Raw genomic sequence first — 12,930 nt, 5'->3', positions numbered from 1 at the left:
TTAATATAAACATTCTGACAAACTTTCATGAAGAAACATTTATAAATGTGACCTCTAGATTGTTAACAATTCTTAAATTTGACCTGGTGACCTAATTTTTGACCGCACATGACCCAGATTCGAACTTGGCCTAGAGCTAATCAATATATACATTCTGACTAAGTTTCATAAACATACAGTCATAAATGTGACCTCTAGAGGGCTAACAGGCTTTTCCTATGATTTGACCTGGTGACCTTGTTTTTGACCGCACATGATCCAGATTTAAAGTTGACTTAGAGATTATTAACATAAACATTGACAAATTTTCATGAAGATACAGTCATAAATGTGACCTCTAGAGTGCTAACAAGCTTATCCTTCAATTTGACCTGGTGACCTAGTTTTAACCGCAGATGACCCAGATTCGGACTTGGCCTAGAGATCATAAATATTAACATTCTGACCAACTTTCAAGAAGAAACAGTCATAAATGTGACATCTAACAAGCTTCTCCTATGATTTGACCTGGTGACCTAGTTTTTGATTGCACATGACCTAGATTTTAACTTGACTTACAGATTATTAATATAAACATTCTGGCCAACTTTCATGAAGATACAGTTATAAATGTGACCACTAGAGTGTTAACAAGCTTTTCCTTTAATTTGACCTGGTGACCTAGTTTTTGACCGCACATGACCCAGATTTGAACTTGACCTAGAGATCTTTAATATTAACATTCTTACCAAGTTTCCTGAAGATACATTCATAAATGTGACCTCTAGAGTGTTAACAAACTTTTCCTTTAATTTGACCTGGTGACCTAGTTTTTAACCTAAGATGACCCAATATCGAACTCATCCAAGATTTCATTGAGGGTAACATTCTGACCAAGTTTCATTAAGATTGTGCCAAATTTGTGACCTCTAGAGTGTTAACAGTCAAATTGTTGACGACGGCCGACGGAGACAGGGCGATCACAATAGCTCACCTTGAGCACTTTGTGCTCAGGTGAGCTAAAAAATTAAGGTCCGTGGTTATTGTTAGCAAAATGACTTTTTAAAATTTAGCTGAAGTATCGCTTAATATTTGGCATGCCCACTGTCCTAAATTAAAGTTATATTTCGAAGTAGTAGAAAGTTTCAATTAATGCGAGCATAAATATCATCGATTGTTCAGGCTCACACCTCTGATCGACTGTTTCACTTTAAATCATTACTGCGTAACTTCGATTTAGTAACAAAATTAACAATGAATTTAAGTTCCTGTTTGCTGACCGCGAGTTAAATGTTGACAGTCTTTGTGTTTGCCTTATTTCACCAACTGTCCCTTCTCCAAGAAGCTGGAGGCTCAGGTATACGAATGTCCACCAAGAACCTTTATGATATGACCATCACAATTAATCAAACGAATACTGAGTAATACAATTAATATGATTTTGTAAGCAAATCTTTGTAAATATGTATTTCTTTTATGAAAATACAAACTTTGAATTTTCTTTCTTGAAATACAAACTTTGTATTTCTTTGCATGGATTAAAAAGTAGACCATTTCGGACCCGGTCGTCTGGTACTAGACATTTTTGTAAGTAAGTCAGTCTGACCCAGATTTGGACATAAACAACAACGAAAACGTTAATTATAAAATAATTTTTCTCTATAATACCGGTATTTAAGTTTGTTACATCAGATTCAATATGGTATAATAACAAATCATCAAATGTAACAAATCCGCTTAGTATGAACATTCAAAAGTGTAGAAAACTTTCAGTTTAAAAAAATATCATGAATGAATTAGTACCATTCATATGCAGAATATAAAATACTAGAGCCATCGCTGGATGTGGTTATACCCTGACTACACCACCTTCTTGTAATAAGATGTATCACTGGGAGTGATATATGCTCCCTGAATGTCCTATGTCTGTGAGAAGGCATCAACTAAGTTAATGGCCCTTCATATAAAAATATTGGACTATTATATTTAAATCAGGAAATAAGGCATTAAATATTTTTTTAGTTTTTAAAAGCACAGTTTTCATTGAGTGGACCTGCACACACAAACAGTTGTTTCTTTTGTACAGTTTAAGTCAATACCTCAAAAACATATTAAGTTATGAAAGAGAGTAAAACGAATTGCATAACAAGAGCAGTCACAGACTGCCATATTCCCCATAAAATTAATACCATAGCATAAAACTGTGTAATCATTAAGGCTATCATCAACATTGCATTATTGCACAAAATGGGAAAGAAGAATAGCACAATGAAATGATACAATTTTGAACACAACATTGTACATGTTATCACTGTCATGACTTTCGATTTATTGTCATCCCATACAAGTCATATTCCAACAATATAACAAAAATAATCATTTCATGATCATAGATAAATGAGGTTATCGATATAATGAGACCTATATGCATTAAGAGGTTATGTATGATAAAATGATTTTCAAAGTTTTCCATTGAGCACTTTTCTTTCATGCTTTTCGATGAAATATGGAGTTTTATCAGTGAAGTTGTTGTCACTCGTAAAATAAAATAGGAACTTACAATGAAATCACCAATTATACATTAATATATTTTAATATTACAGGTGGGTTATCTCATCTGAACAGCTGACAAATGCCTGCACGTACGAATTCACACTTCCTCCACTGGACTTTGCTGTGTTTCTACTAGTAATACTATGTGTTCCACCCTGTATGTGTTCTGTTGACCCACTTTCATATTTCACATAATGGTCAGTTTCACCTACTGGTTGTCTAAAGTGCTCCATATTGTCTGTGGGCATTGATCTTCTTAAGGGAGAATATTCAAAGCTGTTATCAATTTCATCATCATCTGGCCATTCAACACTCATTAAAGTTGCCAGGTTGATGTTTTCTAAGGTAACATTTGGAGGGTCAGTGGGCTGTGACTCAGATCTTGAAGAAAACTTGTCGATGAAAGAAATGGAATTTCCTGATCTTCCTGAACTGCCAGCAGTTGCTCTGCAGTATTCTGTTAACCCACTTTCATCTTCCACATAATGGTCAGTTTTATCTTCTGGTTGACTAAAGTGCTCCATATTGTCTTCAAGAACTGATCTCCTTAAGGAAGAATTATAAAAACTGTTATCAATCTCATCATCATCTGGCCATTCAACACTCATTAATGTTGGAAGTTTGATGTTTTCCAAGGTAAAATTTGGAGGGTCAGTGTGCTGTGACTCAGATCTTGAAAAAAACTTGTCAATGAAAGAAATGGAATTTCCCCATCTTCCTAAACTGCCAGCAGTTGCTCTGCAGTATTCTGATGACCCACTTTCATCTTGCACATAATCATCAGTTTCATCTACTGGTTGTCTAAAGTGGTCCATATTGTCTGTAGGCACTGATCTCCTTAAGGAAGAATTATCAAAACTGTTCAGTCTCTCGATATCAATCTCATCATCATCTGGCCATTCAAGGCTCATTAAAGTTGGAAGTTTGATGTTTTCTAAGGTAAAACTTGGAGGGTCAGCATGCTGTAACTCAGATCCTGGAGAAGACTTGTCGCTTAAAAAGTTGGAATTTCCCCATCTTCCTAAACTGCCAGCAGTTGCTCTGCAGTATTTTGATGACCCACTTTCATCTTGCACATAATCATCAGTTGTATCTGCTGGTTGTCTGAAATGTTTCATATTGTCTTCAGGGACTGATCTCTGATCTGTGAGCTTTTCAATTTCTTTATGGCCCACATACGACCCTTCAGCACCCTTTTTTACAAACCCGTCAACAGCTCCAACAGGTTTCTCATTTGTTTCCTGCACTGCAAGTCTTTTGGTGGAACTGTTTGTAGCCTGATCACCATTTTCGCCATTTTGAACCACTGAGTCATAAGGTCCATTCGTCATGCTTTCTCCACTTGAAGTCATATTGAGTTCCTCATATTCTGTCATTGAGCCACTGCTTCTACCTTTTGGGCAACCTGTGAAAATTAAAGTTTCTCTTTTAAAATTAAAGATGCAAAATTCCTATCATACAATTTCTATTCAATTTGGAAGATATTTACCAGTATATGTAACAGTATTCAGTGATCATGAATCACTATCAATTCTAGGTCAAATCTAGTGATGTTCCGATGATTGATTGTAATGAAAATTGATTGGTTAAGCTTGAAATTAGCAATTAATTGTAATTGGTCATAATTGATCATTGATTCAATGGCGGGATGTTTTTCTTTTTTTTGTTTGCATTGTGTCAGTGAGGCCCCGAAAAACTTAAAACAACATGTTAGAATGTGTTAATTAATGATTTGTTAAATGTCTTATCATTTGTGTTTCAATTTTATGTTTAAAAGAGATTTGAAGTGATTTAATTTTTTCCGCAGTATAGTGAGGCAATATGATAAACATTTTCCGCTTACGTTTAGGTCGTTCTATTTACAGAATGGGTGAGAAAGAACTACTGAAAAGTATTTTTTAACAAATCTTAAATAAAATAAAAAAACCTTTTGGTTTAGATATAAGAAACAAATTGCGTGATTGAGTCATTATTGGGGATATGAAAGCAGTTGGGCTGATTAAAGTATGTGGTGAGTCACCACACACTGTAACCGCCCAACTGCGTTCATACCCCGAAATGACATCAATCCCACAATTCAATCCTTATATAGAACATGCAAACTCTGTAAAATGTATAACACAGAAGTGACCTTATAGTTCAGCCAACTATGCTGTGATTAAACGGACACATTATGAACTCTCAAATTTTGTGAATCAGATGTGTAACTGTCTTGAATGCCCATATATTATTGAACTGAAACAAATGCAACCACAAATATTCTAGTAAAGGTCACCATGACCAAGACCTTTTAACTACACAATCAATAGGGTTCATCTACTGAACAAGGCCAATGTGTATACCAAGATTGAAGACTCTACACCTTAGAAGATGTTCAAATGGTATTGATTGAAAAGGTTGTACCCATAATTTTCTTAGTCAAGTTCACCATGACCTTGATATTTGACCTAGACATTTGACACAAATATTAATACAGGTCACCTTATCATGACTTGCGTGCATACTAAGTATTTGTTTGAAGAACCTATATCAGGTTGTTAAAAAGATATTGATTCAAAACAGAAGTGTCTACAACACAAACAGAAACCTATCTTATGTAGACTGCAGGGCATTTATAGGTTATATAACATTGCTTTGTACAATACGGAGACATATTTGAACGAGTACACAGTTGGGAAAACCAGCCTTACAGCTCGTCCAATATCATTTTCATAGCTGTGTACGAAAAATATATCCCATATTGTACAAAACAATGTTATATAACTTATTTAATTATACCTTCATTATTCCAAATATTCTAATTTAAAGGCATTGATATCAGATTTTGACGATTTGTCGAGCCCGATTTTCATTCTAAACATTTTCCGTGTTTCAGTCTTTAGTATAGGTTTAACATGGAACCTATGAATCCCAATACGGAAAAAATACAGGATTTTTTTATATGCACGTGTGTCTCAATAAAGAAATGTATTGTACGGTCACATGTTATAAATGAGAGTCTACGATTGGATGTATGAATTAGGTATAGAATAATACTTTGATTTTGCACATAAAAAAGAGCCTTTTCGAGGCATATATTCTAGATGCAACATGTCATGTCTCATTACATAATTATCAGATGAGCTGAAATATCGATGCAAAGATTTTATAAATGTGTTTTTCATCTAACCTGAGCCATTGTTGTCCTTTGCCAGACTCTGCTCACTGCTTGTTCCACAACCACTGTCTCCTTCACCCTGAGAAAACCAACAAACATAATACTGTAATAAAACTTTTTTATAGTCCACTCAAAGATATCCTCTGTTGGCGCATTTAACATTGCAATGTTCTACCTGGATAAATCAGCTCCCGATTCAAAACAATAAAATTGCTGTACAAACAAATGGAAATGGAAAGTATTTCTAAGGCTCTTGGTGCAAAATAAACAGAAAAATAGTATATGCATGCATTGCATGGTATATACAAACTTTGTTTAATACTTTTGCATAGCAACTTTAACACATCAATGAATAATTTTCTCACAGGGATGAACCAGCAGATAGAGTCTTAACAATGACCTTGTTCACAGGCAGAGGGTTCAAAACCTTGATCTCAAAATGAGACAAATAATGACCTTGTTCACAGGCACAGAGTTCAAGGCCTTACAGCCTGTCAATGAAAGACAAACCATGACCTTGTTCACAATATCAAGGTTCAAGGCCTTACTCTCAAAATGAGACAAATAATGACCTTGTTCACAGGCACAGGGTTCAATGCCTTACTGTCAATAAGAGACAAACCATGACCTTGTTCACAGGCATAAGGTTCAAGGTCGTACTGAGACAAACCGTGACAAGGTTCAAGGCCTTACTCTCATTAAAAGACAAATAACATCACAAAAAGAAACATCTCACATTTCTGTTTATTAATCCTTCTACATGTAGATTCATCTGAAAAACAACAAAATCATAACAAATTAACTGATCATGAGCATCATAAGGATTTTAAAGTTATCACTAATCAAATCACATAATTTCTTCTCTTAAATCTTTTTATTGACCTTTTCATATTTGCCATATATTATGTTGGTTAAAAAGGCAGTACCATAATCTCCATTACAAAATATATATTAGTAACTCTGGAGCATGTAAGTACTTACATCAATCATATCAGCGACCTCTTGCCTCATCTGAATGCACTTTCTACAGTACCTCCGCACCATCACTATGCTGCACAAGAATATACAAAATAAAGTACATGTGTTAGCATTTGGAGTATGTTTCTAAGTTTGAATGTATATTAATTAGTAGAAAATAAATTTCCTTTTGATTGTATCGTAATATCCGCTAGGTGGCAGATTACAGAAGATTTCGTAAAAGAGGAATTAAGTATAATTGTCATTTACCTTTGGGCAGTCAAAGCATAATTTTTTTTAACCCATTTGAGTTTTAGAATCTAAACCAAAAAATAAGCATATTATAAGTATCTATCATGTGTTTCCGGTACGGATAGAAAAATCCGACCCGAGGGCACGTACGTAAGCCGATAACGAGGCTTCCCGAGTTACCGGCCACGCAGCGTGCCCGAGGGTCGAATTTTTTCGATCCAGGCCAGAAAAACATGATATTTTTTCTTGCATATCTAAATTTATCAATTTGTGGAAAAAATGACATTGAAAACAAACTTTTGTACAATTACACCAAAAAGCGCGTGCGACGTTGTTTGCTGACGTCATAGAGCGCAGTAATTTTAAGTAACTAAAATAGCGTTTTTTACGATTATTTATTTCCAATTTTAATTAAAAGTCTTGCTAACATATATATTTGATTGCGCTTTATTGAAATGGTATAATATATTTTTTATAAACCATACAATAAATGAAATAAGAAGTGGCGCGTTGTTGCGCGTGACTCATCTTACATGGGATATGTAAGATGAGTTTTTCCAGCACTGGTCACATGACCACAAACACATGAAGAAAGAATAGCCTTTATATATGTTTTTTTTGTGTCAAATTATACCTAGTAGCCTCTAGGGAACAAATTCCCTTGTTAAAAAAGCGGCAAAATATCAATATAATATTTTTTTATCATAATACAAGGGTTGTTCATGAAGTTTGTGGACAGGAGTAAAGTCATTCCTTCAATTATTAAAAAGTTATGTAAATAATCGAACATATACAACATTTCATGCAACATATTGTGAGGAAGTATTGAATGTTTCATTCAAAAATTCTGATTGGACACTTTGCTATGTGCAGTTTTTAACAACCACCCTACTCGGCACGGAGCACTCTAGCATGTCATGATGTCACGAAATAAAAATTGCACTTCATTTCAAAGACAGTAATCTGCCTATATCTTTACAATGCTGTATCTTATTGTGCTTTGTTCCTCATTTTTTTATAAGGCCAAAAAAAGAAAATGGTTTGGTTGGCCCGGTTACATCCTTTTCAAAAACAGGTAAGGCAGGTAGGCTATTTATTCTAAGTTTTTATTAGGCTTTATATAAGAACATTATTTTTTTACCTATTGGTGTTAAAGTAATATTCTGTATAAAGCATTAAAGTTTTAAGCTACATATTAAAGTTGCACTCTCAGAGATATAACCGTTTTTACAACTTTATTTTTTATCTTAGAATGAGCAAATTTTTGCTCAAATAACTGCAAACCAGTGGTAAAAGACTGCTGACAAAAGATCAGATCACAGATATTCATATTTCCGTTTGATAATTAATGTTTAATGGCTTAAAGCGTTTTTAACAGTTTAAGGAAAATGCTTTAAAAATCAATTTTTGAATTTAAATAAAAAAATATGCGATCTAATATATTGTCAGCAGTCTTACATGACTGGTTTCCATGCATTTTTGCATTAATTGGGTTGTTTCAAAACAAAGAATAAAAAAGTTGTCAACACTGCCAGTCTGTGACAGTGCAGCTTTAAAACATACTTAATTTTTTTTTTTCCAACTGACTATAAAAACGGTCGGGTTGGCACCTGTTTCTGAGGTAGGTTGGGGTAACCCGAACCAAAAGTGTTTTTATTTTTATATTGTTATTACAACCTCCTCTTTGTTTGTTTTTTTCTGATTTGGTTTCCTTATGTCTTTTATATAACGAAAATTGTGGTTGCGCAATGCTCATGAAAACACTTGAAGTTTCAAAGTCAGAAAAACATTTAAGTTTTTTTTTCAGAAAATAATACATGTGAATAAATAATCATAATTACGGTATGTAAGGGGGGAATAAATTCAGAAAAAAAATCTGCATAACATTTAATGACAAGGATATTGCTATTTTTTTAACGTCAATTTTTTAGGTTTTCAATGTTGCGCTGTTCTCATGAGTTTCTTTATCCCATAAAATTCTTTTAACATGTACGATCACAATCTAATTTTGTACAATGCTTCAAGGGGTACTCAGATTATAAGATATCAATATTATGTTGAGTAATGTTTCATATAAAGTTTGCATCATGCAAACCTTTTTTTAAGTATTTTACAATCCAAAACATTTTCAGAGTGCTCCGTGTTCCATAAATTTAATTTCCTAAAATAGCAGCTTTTACTAAATTACTTTATGGTAATATCTGCATAACCTTTTCCTTAAATGATACGAAAAAGGTACCCATTTAAAATTTTATATCAACATTATAAACTATATTGATATTCAAAAACTGTAGACTTTAATAACACTGCCTTTAACATTTAATAATATATTGGCTGTACTTCCAGTTAAAAATCTACATACCCAACTATTGCTAAAACAATGGCGGCACCAAGACCCAATCCTAAGGCTAGCAGTTCATTAGACCCGCCTGAAAACAATGAGATATTCAATCAATAGTAAGGCACACAAGTTTTGTGACCATTAAATGTCCTTTTACAAACTCAAGGTCATTTTTTTTACACTCAAATACTCAAACCCCCCAGCAAGCGACCTCAACCACTGTTACACTCAAACCCCCCAGCAAGCGACCTCAACCACTGTTACACTCAAACCCCCCAGCAAGCGACCTCAACCACTGTTACACTCAAACCCCCCAGCAAGCGACCTCAACCACTGTTACACTCAAACCAACCAGTAAGCCACCTCAACCACTGTTATACTCAAACCCCTCAGCAAGCCAACTCAACCATTATTACACACAAACCCTCCAGCAAGCCACCTCAGCCACTGTTATACTCAAACCGACCAGCAATCCACCTCATCCACTGTTACACTCAAACCGACCAGCAATCCACCTCAACCACTGTTACACTCAAACCAACCAGCAATCCACCTCAACCAATGTTACACTCAAACCCCTCAGCAAGCCACCTCAACCACTGTTACAATCAAACCCTCCAGCAAGCCACCTCAACCACTATTACACTCAAACCGACCAGCAATCCACCTCAACCACTGTTACACTCAAACCGACCAGCAAGCCACCTCAACCACGGTTACACTTGAACACTCAACTCACCAGCAAGCCACCTTAACCATGATAACACTGAAACATGCTAATCCACCAGCAAGCCACCTCAGCCTCGGGTATACTGAAACACTCAATCCCATCAGCAAGCCTACACAACTATGGTTATGCTCAAACACTCAAACCCATCAGCAAGCAACCTCAACCATGGTCTCACTCAAATCCACCAGCAAGCCACCTCAACCGCAGTTACACTCAAACACAACCCACCAGCAAGCCACCCCAACCATGGTTACACTTGAACACTCAAACCCACCATCAAGCCACCTCAACCATGGTTACACTTGAACATTTAAACCCACCAGTAAGCCACCTCAACCATGGTTACACTTGAACACTCAAACCCGCCATCAAGCCACCTCAACTATGGTTACACTCAAACTGACCGGCAAGCCACCTCAACTGCAATAACACTCAAACAAACAAACCCACCAGCAAGTCACTTCAACGACAGTTTCACTTGAACACTCAAACCCACCAGCAAGCCATCTCAACGACATTTTCACTTGAACACTCAAACCCACCAGCAAGCCATCTCAACCACGATTACACTTGAACACTCAAACCCACCTTCAAGCCACCTCAACAACACTCAAACTCACCAGCAAGCCACCTCAACCGTAGTTACACTCAAACACTCAAATTCACCAGCAAACCACTTCAACCGCAGTTACACTCAAACACTCAAACCCACCAGCAAGCCACTTCAACCACGGTTACACTTGAACACTCAAACTCACCATCAAGAAACCTCAACCACAGTTACACTTGAACACTCAAACTCACCAGCAAGCCACCTCAACCACGGTTACACTTGAACACTCAAACCCACCAGCAAGCCACCTCAACCACAGTTACACATGAACACTCAAACCCACCAGCAAGCCACCTCAACCACGGTTACACTTGAACACTCAAACTCACCAGCAAGCCACCTCAACCACAGTTACACTTGAACACTCAAACCCACCAGCAAGCCACCTCAACCACGGTTACACTTGAACACTCAAACCCACCAGCAAGCCACCTCAACCACGGTTACACTTGAACACTCAAACTCACCATCAAGAAACCTCAACCACGGTTAAACTTGAACACTCAAACTCACCATCAAGAAACCTCAACCACAGCTACACTTGAACACTCAAACTCACCATCAAGAAACCTCAACCGCAGTCACACTTGAACACTCAAACCCACCAGCAAGCCACCACAACCAGGGCTACATTCAAACACTCAAACCCACCATCAAGCCACCTCAACCGCAGCTACACTCAAACACTCAAATTCACCAGCAAACCACTTCAACCGCAGTTACACTCAAACACTCAAACCCACCAGCAAGCCACTTCAACCACGGTTACACTTGAACACTCAAACTCACCATCAAGAAACCTCAACCACAGTTACACTTGAACACTCAAACCCACCAGCAAGCCACCACAACCAGGGCTACACTCAAACACTTAAACCCACCAGCAAGCCACCTCAACCTCGGCTACATTCAAACACTCAAACTCACCATCAAGCCACCTTAACCGTGGCTACATTCAAACATTCAAACCCACCATCAAGCCACCTCAATCCCGGCTACATTTAAACACTCAAACCCACCAGCAAGCCACCTCAACAGCAGCTATATTCAAACACTCAAACTCACCATCAACCACCTCAACCGCTGCTACATTCAAACACTCAAATTCACCATCAAGCCACCTTAATCCTGGCTACATTTAAACACTCAAACTCACCATCAAGCCACCTCAACCGAGGCTACATTTAAACACTCAAAACCACCAGCAAGTCACCTCAACCGCTGCTACATTCAAACTCACCATCAAGCCACCTCAACTGCTGCTACATTCAAACACTCAAACCCACCATCAAGCCACCTCAACCGCAGCTACACTCAAACACTCAAACTCACCAGCAACCCACCTCAACCGCAGTTACACTCAAACACTCAAACTCACCAGCAACCCACCTCAACCGCAGTTACACTCAAACACTCAAACTCACCAGCAACCCACCTCAACCGCAGTTACACTCAAACACTCAAACTCACCAGCAAGCCACCTCAACCGCAGTTACACTCAAACACTCAAACTCACCATCAAGCCACCTCAACCGCAGTTACACTCAAACACTCAAACTCACCATCAAGACATCTCAACCGCAGTTACACTCAAACACTCAAACTAACCATCAAGCCACCTCAACCGCAGTTACACTCAAACTCACCAGCAAGCCACCTCAACCGCAGTTACACTCAAACACTCAAACTCACCATCAAGCCACCTCAACCGCAGCTACACTCAAACACTCAAACCCACCAGCAAGCCACCTCAACCGCAGTTACACTCAAACACTCAAACTCACCATCAAGCCACCTCAACCGCAGTTACACTCAAACACTCAAACTCACCATCAAGCCACCTCAACCCCAGTTACACTCAAACACTCAAACTAACCATCAAGCCACCTCAACCGCAGTTACACTCAAACACTCAAACTCACCAGCAAGCCACCTCAACCGCAGTTACACTCAAACACTCAAACTCACCATCAAGCCACCTCAACCGCTGCTACATTCAAACTCACCATCAAGCCACCTCAACCGCAGCTACACTCAAACACTCAAACTCACCATCAAGCCACCTCAACCGCAGTTACACTCAAACACTCAAACTCACCATCAAGCCATCTCAACCGCAGTTACACTCAAACACTCAAACTCACCAGCAAGCCACCTCAACCGCAGTTACACTCAAACTCACCATCAAGCCACCTCAACCGCAGTTACACTCAAAAACTCAAACTCACCATCAAGCCACCTCAACCGCAGTTACACTCAAACACTCAAACTCACCATCAAGCAACCTCAACCGCAGCTACACTCAAACACTCAAACTCACAAGCAAGCCACCTCAACCGCTGCTACAT

The 12,930-nt window shown here is 37.7% G+C and overlaps 1 protein-coding gene across 3 annotated transcripts in view; it reads right to left on the bottom strand.

The window, feature by feature from the left end:
- Window positions 1-1,616: 1,616 nt before the first annotated feature.
- The window catches only part of LOC128213081 (uncharacterized), a 46,222-nt gene continuing 34,908 nt past the window's right edge, over window positions 1,617-12,930 (bottom strand). For all 3 annotated transcript variants that reach the window (XM_052918604.1, XM_052918603.1, XM_052918605.1), the window contains 5 exons: window positions 9,261-9,327; window positions 6,671-6,740; window positions 6,426-6,461; window positions 5,702-5,768; window positions 1,617-3,937 (listed from right to left, as the gene is read on the bottom strand). In XM_052918604.1, the coding sequence (XP_052774564.1) occupies window positions 2,577-3,937; window positions 5,702-5,768; window positions 6,426-6,461; window positions 6,671-6,740; window positions 9,261-9,327 (1,601 nt within the window). In that variant the 3' untranslated portion in view covers window positions 1,617-2,576. The remainder of the gene's footprint in view (window positions 3,938-5,701; window positions 5,769-6,425; window positions 6,462-6,670; window positions 6,741-9,260; window positions 9,328-12,930) is intronic.

Source organism: Mya arenaria, chromosome 13, assembly GCF_026914265.1.
Source record: "Mya arenaria isolate MELC-2E11 chromosome 13, ASM2691426v1".
Taxonomy (NCBI): Eukaryota; Metazoa; Mollusca; class Bivalvia; order Myida; family Myidae; genus Mya; species Mya arenaria.
The sequence above is the reverse complement of the archived record's forward strand: the minus strand, read 5'-3'. Positions and strand labels throughout refer to the sequence as shown.